Source organism: Strix aluco, chromosome 3, assembly GCF_031877795.1.
Source record: "Strix aluco isolate bStrAlu1 chromosome 3, bStrAlu1.hap1, whole genome shotgun sequence".
NCBI classification, from domain to species: Eukaryota; Metazoa; Chordata; class Aves; order Strigiformes; family Strigidae; genus Strix; species Strix aluco.
In genome coordinates this window covers 95,492,643-95,515,746 of record NC_133933.1, presented here as the reverse complement: position 1 = coordinate 95,515,746, position 23,104 = coordinate 95,492,643, and the positions used below count along the sequence as shown (strand labels likewise).

The window sequence follows — 23,104 nt, the reverse complement described above, 5'->3', positions numbered from 1 at the left end:
CACATCAAGGGAACAAATCAAAAAACAAAGGTTTTCTTACCATTTTTAGTTTTCTTAAACGCATGCTCGTATACAGTGTAGCTAAAACTCTCAAAGAAAAAACTTTTCATGATTGCCTTGAAGTTGTTTGTCTCAATATGCCTAGTTCAAAAAAAAAGTCTCCATTTAAAAAGGTTTTGAATGAAGAACAATAAGCTGAAGAAAACTAACTGTGGCTCAGACTATTTTGCTGTCTTATGGTCAGCTCTTCTAATTATATGGTGCTTTCATTTTCCAGTTTGCAGGGAGTGCCAGCTAATTAAATCCCCATCCTCAGATACTATTTACTGTTCAGTTTACTGAAACTACAATGTACATAGGAAATATTTCTTAAGTGTACTTCTAAAGGACTTCTAAGTCAAGAAGTTGAAGTATTAATGCTATTTATTGAATGTCACAGAGGCTTGGGCTTTTGCTAGTCAATAGGGCTTAACTTTAAAGAAGCACTGAAGATTTCAACTTTGTTAGAATAATTTTAGAAACACAACTAAATGCAGATATTATGCGTAATTCAGTTTCAGAACGCCAGTTGTAAAGAACAACTTTCTACCAGGATGTCAAATTTCTACTCCCTACAGCCAGCTGCCGTATTTCCTACCACATACTCCAGTGACTCCATTTCAAAACCAAGTTGGCTTGCAGGTAACAACTTCAGGTCGTCTTCTGCCATTTTTCAGTATGTTTTTTCATTGAAGACTGCTTTAGGTTAAATATATGCGTGTATGTATATATTTTTTTCTAATCTAAAGTTGCTGTTCATCTTTCTGGATGAGTAGTGGAAAGTAGTCTGTATTGCTTATTCTCAAAATAACTGTTTCTTCATATGTATATCTGAATTTAGGTAAAATAAGTCAGCTCTTGAAAAATCAGTTTAGTTGTATCAAAATCCTGAAGCCTTTGTCTGAGATCTAAGCCTTTTCAGATCCTACTTCATGACAGAGGCAAGAACTAGAGTTACTATTTTTGTTCTTCTGTGCTTTTATAGTGGTACTACCCACTACAGTGGAGTACCCATAAAGAGAAGCAGCATGTGTTTAAAAAACATAAGAGTCTGAGGGAGGTAAAAGAATGAATTATATTCCTCCCCATTTTGTTAGACTTCCCAAATTTTGATGCATTTGAAGTGGCCTGAAATCATGTAAAAATGGATTACCTTAGATGGATTGCACTTTCAGATAGGAATCTTCCTAGTTGTAGATAGAATTGGAGGGTAGGGTTAAGCTTCCTACTGGAGGATTAATATTTAAAATTTGTGGCTGTTCTACAGCTTGCTGTAGCAGGTACAGGCAATATAGGCTGTTTCAGCTTCACAGCACTGAAGTCTGCTAGCTAGTAGTTAGCTTCAAATAAGAGGTGATTTGAGTACAGCTGCCTGTTGTGACTGGAATTCTCTTAGTCTAGTTTCCAACATTATCTATAAAGAGGGAGGTGTCTCTAATGATCTGAGAAGCCTTATTAAAGAACACCCTTTTCTTGATTTGCAGTGTGAAGAGCATTGGTATCTTTTATAAGAGTACAATGATGTTACGTGCCAAGTGATGATCATTATACAAATACTTTTGCGATGGGGATCTTTAGCTTTCAAGACAAACATATTTAAAATTTAGCTGTAGTACCCTTTATTTTGTTCAGAAAGACCAAGACAACTTAAAGCATATTAATTTAAGAAGTTAAAGCTCTAACAAGCTCTGCTGCATGTATACCAATAGTTATTTTCTTAACTTTTTCTCTGTGTACACAGGTTCCATCTTCTATACCTTCACATGAATGTCTTGCCATCAAAGGAAGAGTTTATACAATATTGAAGCAAATAGGTAGTGGAGGCTCAAGTAAGGTAAGATGCTCTTTTATGCTTTAATAGTTGTAGTTGTACTAGTAGTTGCATTATAAACATACATGTTGAAGTCATCTAGTAAGGAGTGCCTAGCGCTAACATGTACAAAGTGTTTGGTGTCCCAGATAATGTAGAAATTTGTTGTTTTAGTGTTATGTTTAGACTTTATCCCTCACGGATGCAGAAGAAACACAGTGCACAAATTAGATTTGGTACAGTGCTGTTTTATCAGAGTCTTCAGATAGCCTGCAATAATAACTGATTAAATATATTATTATGAAAATGGTGCTTCAGTTATTACGGGATGTTAAGCACAGTACTGTTCACTTTAGTGGAGAAAAAGTAAAAGCAGTGGCTAGATAAAGGGGGGATGTTGAAGTGAAGAATAAACAGTGAACAGAAACTCTGAACAGATGTGGTCAGAAGACTGAACAGAAGCTACAGAAATAGGAAGAAGTAATCACCCGACTCTCAGGAGTGTCTAAATATCACTTAAATCAGTAAACAGTGGTGGGAGCCCAGTTCCTTTTGCTTTCTGCATGAAGGCTTGAAGGCAGATTGTGTATGCTCTTGAAGATAATTTCTATGCTGGAGTATTAGAATTCCTAATAAAATCAGCTCTTCCAAGAGATGTGCTGCAATATTACTGTACATCTTAATTCGAGAAGCTGTTTAGGACAGTGTGAATACATTGTTGAGAAATGCATGGCTTGTAAGGTTGATTGGAAGTTTCTGAAGTGGACAGACCATCCCTTATTACTTCTGTAATATGTGTGAGAAGTGGAGTTTAAGTATGAGTGAAGTGGTGAGCAAACTGCTTTTTATAAGGCAATTTGGGGTCATAGGTACTTGGGAAACAGTTTTGGCAAACCTCTTGTTCAGAAGATAAAGAATTATAGGAAAAGCAACATAAACAGTTTTGTGTGAGTTAGATTTCTCTTCTGTCTTCTTTCTTCTGTCTCCCACACCTTTGCTTCACCTGTATGCTTCTGTGTGTGAAGACTGTATTACTAGTCACAGGGACAGTCTTAAGAATTTCTGTAAGGGAAATTTGATACATGCATGTATTTGGTTAATCTTCACTAACAGCCTATGTAGAACTTAGTCTGCAGTGCATGGAAAGCGAAATGGTTATTTTTAGTTAATCTGAGGCATGCAGTGCAATATAAATTGGATACTTAAATGATAGCATTTCTAATAAAAACACTTTTTAAAGTGTGCTTTTGACTTGCCAAAAATTGCCTAGAAAGCTTAGTTAGAGCCAGTTTTAGAAGTGAGTATCTCTAATCTTATCCTTAAATTCAGTCAACTAAATTCTCTGGTGTTTTGTTTTAAAGCATGAATTTTTCCCAAACTGGCTCTAGGTGCCTGAGATGGTATTTAAGATTGACCTTGTTGTATAGCTTTTCAATTTTTTAAACTAAAAATATGTGATACTTGTCATTTTACAGCATTAGATTTTTTCCAGAAATCCCCGTATGTCTAGACTTCAAAATTTTTAACATATTTAATCATATTCATTTAGACTTGGCTTATATTCATGACCCTTTGTGCCTAGTTTTTATTTTGGTTTGACGTTTGCATATGCAGGAACTGACAAAACCAAAGTAGTACTGAGCAGTCAAGCTGTGTGCTTTCTAGTGATAGAAACAGTCCGGGTGTGTTTTAAGAGATAGGAAATTGGTTTTAAATGTTGCAATATCTTAAAATCATAGAATAGTTTGGGTTGGAAGGGGCTATTAAAGGTCTAGTCCAACCTCCCCTGCAGTGAGCAGGGACACCTTCCACTAGACCAGGTTGCTCAGAGCTCTGTCCAGCCTGACCTTGAATGTTTCCAGGGATTGGGGCATCTACCACTTCTGTGGGCAACCTGTTCCAGTGTTTCACCGCCCTCTTCACCACAGTCTTCTTTACATGTAGTCTAAATCTACCTTCTTTTAGTTTAAAACTGTTATCCCTTGTCCTATCGCAACAGGCCCTGCTAAAACATTTGTCCCCATCTTTCCTGTAGGCCCCCTTTTAAGTACTGAAAGGCCTCAATAACGTCTCCCCAGAGCCTTCTTCAGGCTGAATGACCCTCAGCTCTCTCAGCCTTTCATCATAGGAGAGGTGTTCCATTCCTCTGATCATTTTCGTGGCCCTCCTCTGGACCTGCTCCAACAGGTCCATGTCTTTCCTGTGCTGAGGACTCCAGAGCTGGATGCAGTACTCCAGGTGGGGTCTCACGAGAGCTGAGCAGAGGAACAGAATGGCCTCTCTCAACCTGCTGGTCATGCTTCTCTTTATGCAGCCCAGGATATGGTTGGCTTTTAGGGCTGCGAGTGCACGTTGCTGGCTCATGTTCAGCTTTTCCTCCACCAGTACCCTCAAGTCCTTCTTGGTGGGGCTTTCCTCAATCACTTCATCCCACAGCCTGTATTGATACCAGGGGTTGCCCCAACCCATGTGCAGGACCTTGCACTTGGCCTTGTTGAACCTCATGAGGTTCATGTGGGCCTGTTTCTCAAGCTTGTTTAGGTCCCTCTGGATGGCAACCTGTCTCCCAGGCATGTCAACTGCACCACTCAGCTTGGTGTTGTCGGCAAACTTGCTGAGGGTGCACTCAATCCCTGTCACTGTTGGAGATACTAAACAGCACTGGTCCCCATACGGACCCCTGAGGGACACCACTGGTCACTGATCTCCATCTGGACACTGAGCTGTTGACCACTGCCCTCTGGATGCGACCATCCAACCAATGCCTCATCCACTGAACAGTACGCCCATTGCACCTATGTTCCTCCAATTTAGAGGGAAGGATGTTGTGGGGGACCATATCAAAGGCCTTACAGAAGTCCAGATAGATGACACCAGTAGCTTTTCCCTTGTCTGCTGAGGTAGTCACTTCATCATAGAAGGCCGCTAGGTTGGTCAGGCAGGACTTGCCCTTGGTGAAGCCTGCCAGGGCTGTCTTGAATCACCTCCTTGTCCTCCACGTGCCTTAGCACAGCTTCTAGGAGGGTCTGTTCCATGATCTTCCCAGGCACAGAGGTGAGGCTGACAGGTGGGTAGTTCTTAGGGTCCTCTTTTCTACCCTTTTTAAAAATGGGTGCAATGTTTCCCTTTTTCCAGTCACCAGGGACTTCCCCTGACTGCTGTGACTTTTCAAATATCATGGAGAGTGGCTTGGCAACTACATCAGCCAATTCCCTCAGGACTCTGGGATGCATCTCGTCAGGTTCCATAGACTTACCTCAGGTGGTCATGAACCTGATCTTCTCTTACAGTGGGAGGGACTTTGCTCCCCCAGTCCCTGTCTTGCAGTCCATCCATTTGAGAGGTGTGGGAAGAGAGGTTGCCAGTGAAGACAGGCAAAAAGTTGGTGATTCTGTTAATCCAGAAAGTAGTAAATTGAAAAGAATAACAGAATAGAATGACAATAGAATATTTCAGTTGGAAGGAACCTACAGTGGTCATCTAGTCCAACTACCTGGCCACTTCAGGGCTCACCAAAAGTTAAAGCATTTTATTAAGGGCATTGGCCAAGTGCCTCTTAAACACTGACAAGCTTGGGGCATTGACCACCTCTCTAGGAAGCCTGTTCCAGTGTTTGACCACCCTGTAAGTAAGTAAAGAAATGCTTCCTAATGTGAAGTCTAAACCTCCCCTGGTGCAGTTTTGAACCATTCCTGTGCATCCTGTCACTGGATACCAGGGAGAAGAGATCAGCACTTCCCTTTCCACTTCCCCTCTTCCAGAAGCTGTAGAAAGCAATGAGGTTGCCTCTCAGCCTCCTCTTCTCCAAACTAGACAAGCCCAAAGGCCTTAGTCCTCATAGGACATTCCTTCCAGCCCTTTTACCACCTTTGTTGCCCTCCTCTGGACCTGTTCAAGGACCTTTAACATCCTTCTTAAATTGTGGGGCCCATAACTGCACAGAGTACTCAAGGTGAGGCTGCACCAAGGCTGAATACAGCAGGATAGTCACCTCTCTGACTGGCTGGTTATGCTGTGTTTGATGCACCCCAGGATGTGATCTGCCCTCTTGGCTGCCAGGGCTGCCACTGCTGACTCGTATCGAGCCTGCTGCCAACCAGTGCCCCCAGACCCCTTTCTGCAGGGCTGCTCTCCAGCAACTCCTCTCCCAGTTTATACTTATGTCTGGGGTTACTCCCTCCCAGGTGCAGAATCCAACATTTGTTCTTGTTAAATTTCATGCCATTAATGATTGCCCAATGCTCCAATCTATCTAGATCCCTCAGCAAGGCCTCAGGTTCCTCAAGAGAGTCAACAGCATGTCCCAGGCTGGTATCATCAGCAGACTTGTTAACAGTGCATTTAACTCCTGCATCCAGATAATTGATAAATATATTGAACAGAAATAGCCCTAGAACTGAACCCTGAGGAACACCACTGGTGACTGGTCGCCAGCCAGATGTAGCCCTATTCACCACAACCTTTGAGTTCTGCTATTGAGCTAGTTCTTCACCCAGCACACTGTGAACCCACTCATTCCACAGTTGGAGAGCTTGTCTGGAAGGATGTTGTGAGGGACAGTATGAAAAGCCTTACTAAAATACAAAAAACCCTACATCTACCTCCTTCCCTTCACTAGGTGAGTGACCTTATCATAGAAGGATGTCAAATTAGTTAAACAGGATTTTCCCTTTGTGAACCCACTTTGACTGTGCCTAATGATTGTATTGTCCTTTTAAATGCTTTTCAATAGCATCCAGTATGAGCTCTGTAATTTTGCTGGGAACTGAGGTTAGACTAACAGGTCTGTAGTTTACTGTGTCTTCCCTCAGACCCATCTTGCAGGTTGGAATAACATTGGCTGACTACCAGTCAGCAGGGACCTCCAGGAAGAAAAGCTTCTTGTTCTGGCAGTGTACAGTCATAGGATGAGGTAGGATGGAAGGGATCTCTGCATGTCACTTGGTCCAATGGTCTGCTTAAAGCAAGGCCAAAATAGAGCAAGCTGCTATCATCTTTTGCAGCTGAATTTAGAGTATCACAAGGGATGGAGATTTCACAGCCTCTCTGGACAACCTGGTCTCCTGTTTAACTACATGGTGGTGAAAGAAATTTTCCTATATCTAATTGGAATTTTCCTTCTTGTTAGCTATGCCTGTTGCCTCTCATACTTTGATGTTTAAGAGGAGTCTTTTTCATATGTTCCCTTTAAGTAGCTTAAGATAGCAATAAGCTTCCCTGCAGCCTTTTCGTCTTAAGACTGAATGGACCTAGTGCTCTCAGCCTCGTACGTGCCATGTGGTCTAACCTCCAAATCATCTTGGTGTGACAGAATGGATGTGCAGTGGCAGGACAAACCCTTATCTCTGTGGGAGGTGCTATTTTGCATGCTAATCACTTCAGACTTGTGATGAAATACACCTAGTGAAATATTATGTGGTACCAAGGTACCTTCTGACAGAGAGTTGTTTCTGTTGTAACTGGTGGCTTCTTTATTAATTTTTCTTCATGCTGACTTGTATGAACTTCTTTGTAAATTTAGTGTTGCTTTTCCCTTTTGAAAAAGTACACTTCTTTGAAGTTCTGGCTGCGGTGAGATGAAGGACCATAGTAAATCAGAAGTAGAATTGAATGAAGTTACTAACTGATACTGTTTTGCAGGTGTTTCAAGTACTGAATGAGAAGAAGCAGCTGTATGCTGTCAAATATGTGAATCTAGAGGAAGCTGATCAACACACTGTTGAGAGCTATAAGAATGAAATTGCTCATTTGAGTAAATTGCAGCAACATAGTGATAAGATCATCCGTCTTTATGGCTAGTGAGTAAACACTAATTTTATTAAAAGGTATCTTTTTATATAAAGTCTCTTAAATTTTAACATAAGTATATTTATTCCTAGTGAAATTACTGATCATCATATCTACATGGTAATGGAGTGCGGAAATATTGATCTTAATAGCTGGCTCAAAAAGAAAAAAAACATTGATCCATTGGAACGGAAGAGCTATTGGAAAAATATGCTGGAAGCTGTTCACACAATCCACGAATATGGTATTCTTAAATAATTCTAGGTATTTGTATAGGTTATATGGCAGAGATAATATGAATGTGTTTAAGTTTTGGAGGTGGTGTTGCTCTTGGTTTTGGTGTAAGCCTAGTGATGTTCAAAGATGGGTATTTACTGTATTGTAAAAAAAGCTTCAGTGAAAGAAAAGATGAGTAAATCTTGATGCAGCAGTAGACTTACTTTGCTAATTCAAAGGGATCTCCAAGTATCACCACTTCATAATGTTTTCTATTTCCTTGCAACAGACAGAAAATAATCTTTTTGGTATTAGACCACATTGTATACTCCCAGTACTGCTTGTTCTCCATTACATGCAAATGAAGCCACTCATCCTCTCCAAATAATCTTTGACATTAATGACAGCTCTTACACAGCTCTGTCATCTTTACTTTGACATAGTGTTTCAGCTTTTTCTCATAGTTCTTCAGGCCTTCCTTTCATCTTTACCTATGTAATTGAAATGCATGCATCTGTATTCTGTTTGCCTGTATAACATAAGGGAGAGAGAATATTTGAATCCTTTTCCTGTTTAAGAAAAAAAGTGGAGCCCTATACATACAGCAGAGAGCATCACCTTATTACAGCACAAGAACACTAGAACATTCAATAATAAAGACAGTGAAACCTGCTAAAACACAGCCTACTTAATGTGATGTGTCCTTCAAACAAACAATTATGCAAAATATAAAGATGGATTGGTTGATTATATGGATAATAACCACAATTCATAATAAATCATGTAAGTAGGATTTGTGAGAAGTCACTTGTATATAATCCTCAGTGAATGGTACCTTTCAGATCAGGAAGCAGGAAACATCAGATTAAGAAATATATTTCTCTTACTTAAGTACCTGCTTAGCTGATTATTTAAGAGAAGGCTACAGGAAGGGACAAGCTATTGAATTGCTCCAAAACAGCAGTTCAGTACGGCTGTGTGCACATAGAGCTAGAGGGGCTGTCCCTGAGAGATACGGTGCAGCTCAAGTCTCTTGGAGCTATTTTGGGGTGCCTGCAGATTTGAATAAGTGACAACTCAAGCTATAAAGTCATGCAGGTCTTAACTGTTTAAAAAGAAATGGAAACACTTTGCAAAGAATATTTGGTTTTGGCCGGGTCAATCTGATCTGCATCTTCTTTCTGCAAGGGTTACTGGGAGTTGAGCAATAAAAAAAGCCATAGTAGTAACTTAGATTGACTAAACCTGGATTGACTTTAAACTCTATTTTGCAGGCATTATTCACAGTGATCTGAAACCAGCAAACTTTCTGATAGTTGATGGAATGTTAAAACTAATTGACTTTGGCATTGCAAACCAAATGCAGCCAGATGTGACAAGCATCATTAAAGATTCTCAGGTGAAATACTTCTGGAAAATCTATGTACACTTTTCTGTGAAGTGCTATAGTTCTTGCTGATTATGTTGATTAGTGTAGTAAGTTAAAGGAATACTGAAATTTTATGCTGAAAGGTTTTATATATATAAAAATATCCATAGAAACAAATTTTTACATGTTTTTATTGAATGGAATAACAGTGGCCTTCAGCCTTCATAGAAACAAATTTTCAAGACGCTTTTCAGTGCTTTGAGACAGAAATCTAACTTTTTATCACTTCACTAAAGGAATATTTTTACGTTTTTATGGCTAGGTTGGCACAATGAATTATATGCCACCCGAAGCGATAAAAGATATGTCTTCCTATGGAGAAAATGGGAAATCTCGATCTAAGGTAACATATCCTTTTTTTTCCTATTCCCTTCATGTTAAGAAGAAAGTAATTCAGGCATATATATTAAGATTTTAGTCTTCTCAAAACCTTCTGCTGAAACTAGAACATAAGGAAATCCATTGTGCCATGATGACAGTGGGCAGAGATTTATTCCTTTCAGAGTTTATTCTTCTCAGCTACCTAAAAACACTTTGCAGATGGTGTTTAGAAAAATGTAAGTGCTGAATTAATGAATAAAATTGAAACCAAAACAGATGCACAAGTTTGGGTGTTGGAGAAGCTGATAATATAGTGATGAAAGCTAAACTGATAATAAATGCAAAAACACTTTTAAAATCCATTTTATGGAGCAGTATAAACCAGTCTTCTGTTATCAGTGTGAATGGTATCGAACAGCAATATAGAGTACAGTGAAATGTATACAGCCTTTCACATGGAATCATGGAATATCTCAAGCTGGAAGGGACCCATAAGGATCATTGAGTCCAGCTCCCTTTTCACAGACATATCAGAGGCTGTACTAATAACTAATGTTACAAAAGTCTTTTGAGCTTCTTAAGGGTCCACCATGCTCTGCATCCCTGACAAGTCCTCCTTTGCACTGAAAACACTCCAGGCTAGAGCTTTTAGGGGGTGTTTCTGGGAGGATATTCCATGGAGTCGAGTGAGAGAATCATTCCTCAGTCCCTCCTTGGTTGCCTGTTGTGCTGCTTATGCCCTTTGTGTTCTGCCAAAAATTGGTGGAGCTCTTATGGTACTGCTAGCTGCTATGCAGCTACATATTAGCATTCTGCATAAATAACCCTGGCTTAGAAATCCTTTTCCGAAAGCAAGAAAATTTGCTTTCTGATATAAACCATTGTTAGTATGTTTGCTTAAACAACAAGATATGATAATGCTTGTGTCATTGTCATTTTTGAATTTTAAGTGAGGGGCAGGTTTTGCAAGAAAGGAGTGATGCCTAATAAGGTCTTTTAAAAGTTGATACATTGAAGTCTAGTATTTTAGAGGACATATGTATGAGTTCTGTGTATCCTATTCATTTCTCTATGCTACAGGGTACTGTGTGTTGTAGAACTTTTATAACTTCAGGGCAATGGAATGTGAATGGTGAAGAAGGTGCTGAAGGAAAGCAATTTCATATTGGCAGTCAAACTTCAGTTAAGGGGTACATAGCTTGTGGAAAGGTATTAAAAAAACCCCCAACATATTCATACATATGTGCATATACGTACTCAAAGACTGTGACTTTTTAACAGTTTAATGGAAGTATTATTTTGTAGTGAAACACAATCTTGTCTTTCTAAACACCAAATAGAATGTTTTATAGATTTCTTCCAAGGATGATACTTTTAACCTTTTTTTACATTTTTAAAAATTACGTACAAAGTACAGACTTGTTCTGGAGCTCTGCTCATCTAAGCAAAAATCTGACCACTGCTGCTGGGAGACAGGCTTTCTATGTGCCTCCTTCCCCACCCTCCTCCTCCTCCTCCTCTTCCCCCACTTCCTCAACCTTATGTGCTTTTTTCAAAGTGCTTCAGCTTTTAACAGGAGAAGTGGAAAGTCTTCCTGTAAGGAACAGCCCAGGTGTGGTGGTTGAAATCTGGATCTGAATCCTTTAAACCCAGAGGAACTGAACTATGGCTTCCCGCTTTGGGGACATAGCTGTAATGTTTGACTGGTTTCTGGATTGAGTTAATTTAATATGTTTTCAGTTGTATTTACTCATAAATCCAAGATTAGAATCCTGCTGTTCAACTTGTTAAGGTTGTTAAAGTAAGTTGATTTTCAAAGTTTATTAATAAAAATAGCTTTCTTACAAAATATTAGTGAATGAAGCCACATCACTGTCTTAGCAGATAATGGCATGCTGTCCTGGTGATTTTGTGTGATTAGTTATTAAGGTCTGTTACCCAATGTAAAATAGATACGCTGTTAAGTTGAAAAGACTGTACAATCATATGATAAACTGAGTGAAGGGACAGTTCCTTAAGTGAGGAGTAATCTTGTGGGTTTTGTTTTTATTTAGATAAGTCCTAAAAGTGATGTGTGGTCATTGGGATGCATTTTGTACTGTATGACGTATGGAAGGACTCCATTTCAACATATAACAAATCCAATTAATAAACTGCATGCTATTGTTGATCCTAGTTATGAAATAGAATTTCCAGATATTGCTGAGAAGGATCTTCAAGATGTGCTAAAGGTAACTATTCCTTAAGATTAATTTTTAATCAAATAATGATAAAATCTTTATTTAAAGCATATTTTCTTAAACTGAATGAGCTGTGCCTGAGAAACTTGTTTCACAAATAAATGCTTACTGCTACGTGTACAGGCTTTCTTCCAAAAGAATACTTAAGCTAGAGCTGCTTCATATAGTTTCCATAGTAAAAGTCTACTTTCAGCTCAGTAGCAAATAAACAAGTAAATACTTAAAGCAGTCTGGCTTAACTCCTTTGCCTGAACAACCCCAAGTAAATACAGTAGCTTTTGTACTTGCCATCCATTTCCCTCACCATACATATTTGCTGTTTTTTGAAACTTGGCCTATGCTTTTACTCAGGCCCTAACTGGTGTTGCTCAGCAGGTAACAAACTGAAACCCAGAAACACTTATCCCCCTAACTTTCAAATCTCTGTCATTTTGTGTCGTTCGGTATAAAAGGATATTGTAGGTTCTGTTCTTCACCTCCTCCAACATTGTTGCTTGAGTAAAACAGGATACCAAGCTTTACTCTGAAGATAATTGCTAATGAAAGCAGTTAGGTTAATCTGTTACTGTATTGTGAGTTGAGTCTTTCTGAATATGTAGTTTGGCAGTAAGAAGTTCTGACATGCATCTACAGGGTCTTTTAGAGATCCTCACTGTTAATTCTTAGGAAAATTCTTAATTTATAGGCAAAGCATTCTTCTTTTTTCATTTGCAGCACTGTTTAATAAGAAATCCTAAACAAAGAATATCTGTTTCGGAGTTGCTGGTACATCCCTATGTTCAAATTCAAAGTCATTGTCAAACAGGTAGGCTTATTTTAAAATACATTTTTATTTAATTTATAATTCTGTTAAAGCAAAATTTTTATGTGTACTTTCTATTTGCTAGTGTAACAATCTGTTTTGTTTGGTGCCTATGTTTCAGAAAAGACTTCGGTATTTTAATTAAACCTCTTCCAAACTGCACTGGTAATTCATATGTAGTTGTATACAACTTTAGCATAATTACAAATTATGCTAAATAATGCTTATGCTAAAATAATTATGCTTAAATTATGCTAAATTATGCTTAATTACAAATTATGCAGGTGTTCCACATGCAAAAGGAACAACAGAGGAAATGAAACATATCCTTGGCCAGCTTGTTGGCTTGAATTCTCCCAACTCTATTTCTAGAGCTGCTAGGGTAAGTAAACTTTCTATTTTGTATGGTAGTACCTGTTCACGCAAACAAAGGTTAGAATGTTTGGTAGAGAAAGCTGAAGATACGTATATCAAAGCTTTAACCACAGGTGAAAAAACATTACACATTTTAGTGCTTTTGTTTGCAAGCATGCAGAATCTCTCCACGTCCTGAACAGGAAGGGTTGAAAGGATTATAGTAATCTTGATTTTTTGGCCTTTTCTTTCCTGGTACAACTAAGCTGTCTTAAGTGTATCTTTATTTTCTGATTTGAGACAGAAATTTTAGTATGGAGTTTGGAATATTTCAGTATGTCATGACTTATTTCAAGTGGTGATGTTTGTTATAAAAATATAGTTTGAATCCATGTGTGTTACAACTGTGTTCACCTGAATACTTGTGTTTTTATTAACTTTCAGACTTTATATGAACAGTGCAACAGTGGTAAAAGTCTTGATGTATCAGCATTTTCAAAACTTGGGAGTCAAAAATCATGGACAACAAAATGATGTACTACTGTTCAGGATGCATCAGAGATGTCTGGTCTGTTCAAAATATTTTGTGCTGCTAGCTTTTAAAAGGACATTCAGCATAAAGTTCACATTTTTAAATGTTCTTTGTGTCTTCTGATAATGCTTTGCAGATCATTAAAAAGAATTTAATTGAATGCTTTTCATGGTGGGCTGTTTTACTCTTTGCATGCCACTTGGATTGAACAATGAAAATTGCTAGTTGGTGATTATGGTTTTTGTTACTTAGACAGCACTACAGTGTTTGGAGTACAAAAACTTTCATGAGAATCTTCAAGCTCTTCTATCCACCAGAAGCTAAAGCAAAATTCTTAAAATGCCAATTGGTGTACATGAAAACATGCAAATATCTCTTGAAATATCTCCTATGACGTAGAGCGTTTTGCTCTTCAGTCCTTTTCAACAAATACCTCTTGTATCCAGTTTTGATCATAACTAAGGAAATAACCCCTCTGTTTATATAAGTGATCAGTTATGTTACAGGTAGATACCTGTAAATGTCACCCAGTTTTTGAGCTGTTGCTGTGATTAAGTGGAAACATCAGGACTGTTCTGAAGTTATATGAATAAAATGGTTTTGTTCTATTAAAAATCATAGAATCATGGTTTGAGGTGGAAGAGACCTTAGAGATCATCTAGTTCCAACTCCCCTGCCATGGGCAGGGACACCTTCCACTGGACCAGGTTGCTCAAAGCCCCGTCCAACCTGGCCTTGAACACTGCCAGGGAGGGGCATCCACAGCTTCTCTGGGCAACCTGTTCCAGTGTCTCACCACCCTCACAGTAAAGAATTTCTTCTTTATATCTAATCTAAATCTACCCTCTTTTAGTTTAAACCCCCCCCCCCCCCCTATCCTATTGCTAGACTCTCTGATAAAGAGTTCCTCTGCGTTTTTCCTGTAGCCCCTTTTAAGTACTGGAAGGCTGCTAGAAGGTCTCCCCAGAGCCTTCTCTTCTCCAGGCTGAACAACCCCAACTCTCTCAGCCTGTCCTCACAGAGGAGGTGCTCCAGCCCCCTGATCATATTCATGGGCCTCCTCTGGACCTGCTTGAGCAGGTCCATGTCCTTCTTACATTGGGGGCCCCAGAGTTGAACACAGTACTGCAGGTGGGGTCTTGTGAGAGCAGAGGGGGAGAATCACCTCCCTCGACCTGCTGGCCACACTTCTCTTGATGCAGCCCAGGATATGGTTGGCTTTGTGGGCTGCGAGTGCACATTGCTGGTTCATATTCAGTTTTCCATCCACTAATATCCCCAAGTCTTCCTCTGCAGGACTGCTCTCAATCTGCTCATCGCCCAGCCTGTATTTGTGCTTGGGATTGCCCTGACCCATGTGCAGGACCTTGCACTTGGCCTTGTTGAACTTCATGAGGTTTGCACAGACCCACCTCTGCAGCCTGTCCAGGTCCCTCTGGATGACATCCCTTCCCTCCAGCATGTCAACTGCACCACACAGCTTGGTGTCATTGGCAAACTTGCTGAGGGTGCACTCAATCCCATTGTCCATGTCACCAACAGATGTTAAACAGCACCAGTCACAATACTGACCCCTGAGGAATGGCACTTGTCACCGTTCTCTACTTGAACATTGAGCCATTAACCACAACTCTTTGTGACCATCCAGCCCATTCGTTATCCACTGAGTGGTCCATCCATCAAATCCATGTCTTGCCAATTTAGAGACAAGAGTGTCATGTGGGACAGTGTCAAATGCTTTGCACGAGTCCAGGTAGATGATGTCAGTTACTCTTCCCTTATCCACCAACGCTGTAACCCTGTTGTAGAAGAAATGCTACTATAAATCCAATATGCTTTTCAAATTCCAAAATAATTGCAAACTTATCAAGATTCATGATGGTCAGAAATCGCTAATTTGGATTTTTAAAAGCATTAATACTTAGCCTTCTTTAAAATGCACTGGATGTAGCAGGACTTTTTTCTACACGATTGTTAGTGGATTGATCAGGTTTTGTTTTCACTGAGTTACATTTTTGGTGCAAGTGTACAAATTTTAAACTTAATTAATTGAAAGATGTTAAAAAAAATGTCATAATGTAATGCTTTACAAAGGCCTAAGTTGAGGGAGGTTTGTCTTTCATTGTAAGCATATATTTAAATATTTTTCCTTCCTGAGTATTTTTTTTTCTTCACAGTGTCTGCATTCACAGGATTTAGGTTTTTTTCTTTTTGATCTTGGAGCATTTAAGTTTCACTGATCTCTTACTACCAGTAGATATCTGTAGCTTTCATTTCCATGACTGGTGAAAGATTCAGAGGATCAAAAATCTGAGTGCCATGGTGCTACTGGTTACCTGTTAACCTGAACCTGTATCAGTACTGTGAGATCTCCATCAAGCCTCTGACGAAGGGAGGTAGTCTATTTTAGACTGCCAGGTTTTACTGCCTGATGGAAGTATGATTATGCATCCAAGCACTGCAGCACAAATCAAGAGCCTAGAAATTCTTTCTGCCTCTGGTGGAGGTGCATGTTCTTAGCATTTCTGTCATCTGTACGCCATTTGGCAGGTCGATTGGGTCAGCTGTCATGGGGGAGAAAGAACTGGTCATTCTTGCTGCTGGAGACTTACTTGCTGCCTTGAAGATGTGGCTGGAGTTCAGAGAATTCTTACAAATTACTTTGAGGATCATGAAATACTGGGTAGTCATGATTGTTCTGAGGATGTCGATATTGTTCTTGAGAACTTTCAGTTTGACCCTATAAAAGGGGGATTCCCACTACCTTTACCATCTGTATTAGCAGGGCTGGGCTACCTTTATTGTCCCTTTGTCTAGGTAAGCTTATCTTATAGGAATAGGCATATTGTACTGTACGCTCTATTCTACTTTCCCTTAGTGTTTACAGGGGATCACACTTTACTGACGACTTTTATCCTTGTTCTTACCTTTTATCCCTGGAAGATGCAGCTATTTCTGCAGTGATCCAGATGCAGAGTGGCAGCTGTACTTTGCATGATTCTTTAGCTCACAACATAACCTTTTTCCATTCTTTGCACACTTAATTGGTGTCACTCATAGCACTATCATAATGTCTTGATTTGAAGTTAATAGCAAAGAGAAGAGATAGTGAGTTGTAAATACCTATTGCAACAGCAATATTGGAGGACTTTATTTCGATGTGTTCTTGCTATGTTTCCTGCCATTGATTTATCATTTTTTTGATGACTTTATAGCCTTATAAAAACTGAACAATGAGAGAGAAGAATAGCACACACTTGGATCTCAAAAGATACATGAAAATCAGAAGTTTTGGTTTTTTTCCCAAACTTTAGTAGCTTTGATTTTTAAATGAGGTTTTCAGAGTTTGGTGATATAATAAAAGCATCCCTTGATAGGTGGCTTGTTCTTCAGAACTTTGTTCTTAGTTCTCTCATATCCAAAACAGCAAAACAATTCTTCAAGTAATTAATTTTAAAAGTTCTTTAATGAAGAATAGTATTTCTGTAATTTTATCAGGCTTCTGCTTAATGTCTGTGTTTCAAAACACTAAGCCCTCACTGCCTTCATATGCCAATTAGGACTATCTTGCTGTGACAAAGCCAGTGCTTGTAAAAAAGCATTAATTATTCTGGGGTGTGGTGTTCCTGTGTCTGTTCAACACCTGCCCTCCTTTGTTTCAGGTTAGCAGTGATTCTCTGGATTACACAGGGAGAGTGATTAGGAGTGGGAACTACTCCCCATACCAGCCCTTCTCCCCTTAGCCTGGTCTGGGAGGAGGACTGAAGCAGGGGGCAGAGAACATGTGCACATGCAGGAGAACAGGGGCACACGCAGGAACAGCACATCTCCCTTGTACGGGCAAACTTGGAATGATAACTTGGTTGTTGATCTAATTGTTGTATGAAACAGATTATGGAGTCTCAATTAGTCATCTGTGGGGACGGGGGGCAGCTATCCCATGTTTCTAGGGACAAAAAGTTAGACTTGTTCCCTGTAATGGTCCTGTTCTTTTTGATTTTATTTTTTATTTTTTAATCCCAGACTTTAGTACTCCTGCAGAAGTTGTATTTCAAGCATAATGAGTACATATGCTAACTGTACTTCACTTGTCTGTTATATAAATGTTAAGGTTGTAAAGCCTGAAGCTACTGAAGAAAAAATGTTAATGTTCTGCACCTTTCATATTCTAGACAGTTTGGGAGACTACATATGGCATGGGAACTGAAAGACGGGGAAACTGGAGAGGGGGAAAGGAAGTATCAGCCTCTTCAGAGGAAAACTTGTGAAGAAAATCTTTACTCCGCAGAAACACCTTTTCACAAAGAGTTGTTACTGAAATGTCTCCCAGCTACTTGTCTAGTTTACAGATCTTGAAATATTTCTGCATAATTATTTTAATGTTATAATTGTTAACTTTCACTGTTTTGCTTCTCTAGTTAGTGTTGAATATGCAGAAAAGCAGTGCTACGTACCTTTTTTCTGTTGTAGCATATGGTTTATCAGTCCTTTCTCTTATTTCATGACTGCTAAAGAACCGACAGGGAGCTTATGAAAGAGGACTGGGGCTGATGAGAGGCAGTGGGTTGTTATCAGTCATCCCTTTGAAATAAAAATTTTCCATTGCAAATGAGCAATTGATTTATACTCCTTCCCTACCTCAATGACATGTTACAAGATGTCTGCCTACCTTTGCAGCTGCCACTTACCAGCCCTCAGACTATTCCTATTGTTTTTTTGCTTTACAGACAACCATCTCCCTTTTCAGATTCTGCTGGGATTTTAAAAGTGTGTGTGAAGTACAGAATAGCTATGCTATAATAGGACAGAAAATACCAGTCTTAAATGTTGGGTAATATCAGCTATCTTGAAATACAACTACATGAAAAGTGGAAAGGTAAATGAGAACACTTCAGTAAGTTCCCTTTAGTAATTCTTATTTAAAAAATGGATTTGGAAACTTACAACCTTTAAATCTAATACTTGTGGTCCTAAGAACCTTCACTCAACAGCTAACACTAAGAAAAGCCTAACTGCAGAAGGGTGACTTCCTTTTTTGTTTATGGATGGGTATAGCATTACTCAGCCTGAACACCTGTATGTATACTTGGAATTCAAAGACTAAATGGAGTTAAAGTTTTGAAGGCTCTGCTCTTACAGTCTGTCTTGGTGTGCCAACACCCAGAATTGAGTCCTTGACAAATGTAAGAAAAGGAAGCTGTTCTCTAGCATAACTCCCTGCTCTCAGGACAGTTGTCCAAGGAGCAGGACGAGTCTATGCCCATGGCCCTGGAGGAGTCAGACTCCTGCTTCTCATCTGGTTTTGTTGAAGGCACTCTAAGCTCCTGCTGCTGAATGTGTAGCTGGGAGGGAAGGGAATGGTTAATCCCTAAAAGTCGAGAGTGCAGAGCAGCATTGCAAATTAAGTCTGAAGATAAGTGGTCAAATTGTCACTATTTTGGTCCCTCCTACAGGTTTCTGTTCTTTCTTTCAGCACCTGATAGTGGTTTCATGCTAAACAGATAGCTAATTCTGGGAGCGGTGGCAAGTATCAAATTAAAAATAAAGCAGTTGAAGTAAACTTGAGTTCTAGTCCACCTCTGAAGCCTAGCTTACTCCTGAGCTCCTCAGCAAACATCACAGGCTAATCCTTGCAGGTGCCAGTTATGGCAAGTAAGAGTGGAAAACTATTTGCTGCTTCCTTCCTGTTGTTTACATTCTCATATCGCCTTGCTGCTCCCTCAGTTTGCATGAGTTCTCAGCAGCAAGGATAAAACAGATAACTGCTTTTTATCATATTTGTATCTTTGACAGTCTCATGGCTAAGACACATTCTGTTTCAGCTAAGTATAAACTACTATTCCCTTCCTGCTCAATGCATATATTGTCTCCCAGCTCAGTTATCTCTGTCCACCTGCCGAGAGCACAAAGCCTGTCTGTCAGTGAGCTTGCAGAGTATGCCCGTTTGTTCACTGCCCCACATAAAGTAATTAAGAGAGAAATCTTGCAAGATAAAGGCTATAACGAATGGAGCGGGCAATGTAGTGTAATTACTTGTAGGATATAGAGGTGTACGCCTGTATGGAAACAGAAGGAGTCTTTGTACAGCCTGCCCATACACTTTCATGGGAGTTGCTGAAATGAAACCTGAGATAAAAATCTGACTTCTCACCTCAATTCCTCCCCTTGGCAGGTGGAACATCCAGAGCTAAACAGTGATGCAATTCCAAGATGCTAGCTCTAATCAGATGAATTGCTAAAATCCAGGCAGCTTTTGCAATGAGAGATGACTAATTTAATAAGGAATAGTGGTGCCACTGTTTTAAACCCTTAATAAACACAAGGAAAAGGTCAATGAATAAACAGATTTAGCCCATTGCTCTTGACTCTTACAGTATTGTAAAGATCTCAGGCTTGTCTTTGTACCCACTTAATGTGCATGTTACGTGGTAAGTGCAAGTAAACTTTGAATACCTGCTTGTTACGTGCTTTGTCTATCTGTCTCGAGTTTTTTTTCCCTATTTTACATAGCTGTTGAAAACCAATTAAAATACAATTAAGTCACTATATTTAAGAAAATATGAATTAGATTCTTGGCATTCCTGTGGCCTTGGATAAAATCATAGAATAATTTAGGTTGGAAAGGACCTTTAGATTGAGTCCAACCGTTTGCCTAACACTGCCAAGTTAAGGATAAAATATTCCTGTGAGTCTTTGCTCTTTACATTCCTTGTCTTGTCTGCTTACAGTTTGGTGGCAAGCTGTTTTGTACCATGAGTCTGTACAATGCTTGTTGCATTTGGTGATTGTAGGGGATAGAGCTCTTGATGCTGCTATTGCAGAGTGGCATCATACTTTGAAATATTCTTAACGGCGGTAAAATTTGTCATCCACACGGTGTTTGGATGTTCATAGAATGGGGTTCTGTGGATGCACAGTTCTGTGCAGTAGAAGGCAGTGATGTCCCCTTCATGGTGGCTGAGAAGTGCTGGGCACCACGGGCACTGAGCTTACACGGGCTGGGCACCACGGCAGCTGCTGTGCAGTGGAGGGACTCCTGAGCCATCCACCAGGAAGCACTGACCAAAATCTGCCCCTTAGACAGAGGAAGGCCTGCAGCATATCTAACGGCCTGGGGCCTTCAAGGAACGTAGCTGCTGAGACAGGGTTCCCAAATTCATGATAGTTTGGGTAAAAGACAGCCAGATCCTCCTTTTGACAAGCCTGTGATGCCTGTTGGCAGGGGCAGTGGTGGCAGCATAATGCTTCAGTGAGTTTTACGGGTGAAAGTACCCACAGACAAGGTACCTCAGCAATAAGACAAGCAGGAGTTTTGGGTCTTGAGCAGGACTTGGGTACCTGACTCAAAGGTAAGTGTCTGCATAAATCTCTTTCAGTCTGATCTTGGGACTTAGCAGAGGTCCAGCACTACATAGGTAAAGACATTTCCTAACTGCAGTGATGCATGCTGGGCAATGCAAACATGAACAAAATTGGTTTTAGGGAGAGCAGATGATGATTCAAAGAAATCCAAAGAAATCCTGGCTTTCAGCACATTGTTTGTCTTGAGTTAGAGAATGCTCCTGTTGCTGCTCTTGCTTCTCGTCTTCTCTGGGAAGAGAAGACTGTGACAGAAAACCAAGGTAGGTTACCTGCATCAGTGTTCAGAGCAGAACTCAAAGTTTTCATGTCAGAGCCTTGCTTCGTAAGAGATTAGTCCAAGGAACTATTTCACACTGATGTGCCAGTAACAGCTTTTTAGGGCAGTTGATAAAGTGAGCACTAATGATTCTCCAGGCCAGAACTAATGGTTCTTCAGACTCTCAGAGAGTCTGAAGGAGTCTGCAATAGCTGTGCTAGGCATTGTACTATGTGATTTTTAAACTAGCCTTAGGAACACAAAATTGGAAGGCAGTAAATGTTATACTGGTCTTCAAGAATGTTGTAACTTGTAAATTAGAATACCAAGTATGACTTCATAATAAATAAACTGGATGGAGAAAATACATTAAAGAGCAGAATGAAGGGGATACACGAATGGATATAAACCACTGAGAGAGAATCATTTGCAGAGAAATAATGCTTACAAATCTACTTGGTTCTTTCCAGTGAGTCCATGAGCATGATACTCATTCATGGCATATTTGGATTTTCCAGAAGCTACTAATGCAAGATCCTTCAGCAGCTCTTAAGCTAATATGCCATGAGAAAGGAGAAAAATCTCAAGGGTAAACGGGTGGGAGAAAGCTATAGAATAAGTAGTTAGTCATTCCCACCTAAGGAAGATTACCAGTAAAGTGGGTCAAGGAACTGTGGTAATGCACATTCCCAAGTGATCTTAGGGTTAAATAGCAAGTTTCAGAAAAATAAAACTTAGAGCTTCCTGTGGGAAAACAAGTAGAAGAATCTCATATTATTGATGAAATGGCAGAGGAAAGCCTACACTGACAGAACACAAAGGAATTCACATGGGAGGAAAGTATCCTAATGTGTGTATAACACAAGGGGCTTTGGAGTGGTATTTGGGGAAGGGGGTTCTACATTATGGATAGTTCTCTGAAAATATCTGCCCAACCCTTGTACTGAAGGACTCAATTAGAACATTAATTACTGGGAAAGGAAGAGAACAAAACAAAATATTGATGTGTTGCTATATAAATGTGTTTGGTTTGAATGCTGTCTGCAGTCCTTGAAAAGGATCTAGTAAAACTAGAGAATGTGGAGAGAACCAGTGAAGGTGTCCAAAGAGATGGAACAACTTCCATACGAGACTGCAAGCTGTGTGACTCAGGAAACTGTATCACTCTGACAGGGTGTTGGAGGGAAGAAATCAGCATTGCATAGGACTAGGAGCTGATGAAATGATCAGTCAGAATTTTCAAACAGATGAAAGGAAGATACTGGGTTTAGCGTGCAAGATGTAATTACGTTTGAAATTAGGTTAGTGGGGGATATTGTGGAAGCCAAAGGTATAAGGGTGTTCACAATGATTAGATACATTCAAGGAGGTTAGGATGATCCTTAGCACTGAATATAAGTGGTGTGGATGTAATCTCTGGCTTGGGAATTCCCTTTAAACCTCTGATCCCAAGCGCCTGGGATGTTTTGCCAGAGATGGAATCGCTTACCTTGCTAAAGGGTTTATGTTGAAAAGGATATCAGACCACACTGCCTCTTGCTCTGACCCACTGTGGCAACAGTTAGTTTCCTTAATTAGAGCCCTATGGTTGGTTTTCTTTGGGTACTAGGTACTTGATTTCAATCTCCATGCCTGTCAACACGACAATTTTTGCAAGCAGCATTCAAATGTATTTGATTAGGTACATCGCTGTCAGCTGGAAAGCAATCATGTTTCAGCAGGCATTTCATGTACTGGCAATGGCTTGACCGTATCTGTACAACGTTATCTGGCATCCCACCTTCGCCTTCTACCGGAGCCACTGCCTCAAGTAGTCATGCAGGTTTTGTAACTCCGCTGTAACTTCCCTGCTGAAATCCTATGCTGTACCTCAGAAGGGCACCTGGAAACTAGGATCATGGCAAAGACTTGCTGGGATGCAAGCTGGGAGCAAGGCTGCAGGAAAGCGAGCAGCAG

The 23,104-nt window shown here is 39.9% G+C and overlaps 1 protein-coding gene across 1 annotated transcript in view; it reads left to right on the top strand.

Annotated features, from left to right (window-relative positions):
* The window catches only part of TTK (TTK protein kinase), a 39,821-nt gene extending 26,131 nt beyond the window's left edge, over positions 1 to 13,690 (top strand). The window contains exons 13-22 of the mRNA XM_074820779.1: positions 555 to 681; positions 1,781 to 1,873; positions 7,490 to 7,647; positions 7,729 to 7,880; positions 9,127 to 9,251; positions 9,544 to 9,624; positions 11,657 to 11,833; positions 12,557 to 12,647; positions 12,929 to 13,026; positions 13,443 to 13,690. Of these exons, the coding sequence (XP_074676880.1) occupies positions 555 to 681; positions 1,781 to 1,873; positions 7,490 to 7,647; positions 7,729 to 7,880; positions 9,127 to 9,251; positions 9,544 to 9,624; positions 11,657 to 11,833; positions 12,557 to 12,647; positions 12,929 to 13,026; positions 13,443 to 13,532 (1,192 nt within the window). The 3' untranslated portion in view covers positions 13,533 to 13,690. The remainder of the gene's footprint in view (positions 1 to 554; positions 682 to 1,780; positions 1,874 to 7,489; positions 7,648 to 7,728; positions 7,881 to 9,126; positions 9,252 to 9,543; positions 9,625 to 11,656; positions 11,834 to 12,556; positions 12,648 to 12,928; positions 13,027 to 13,442) is intronic.
* Positions 13,691 to 23,104: the final 9,414 nt, after the last annotated feature.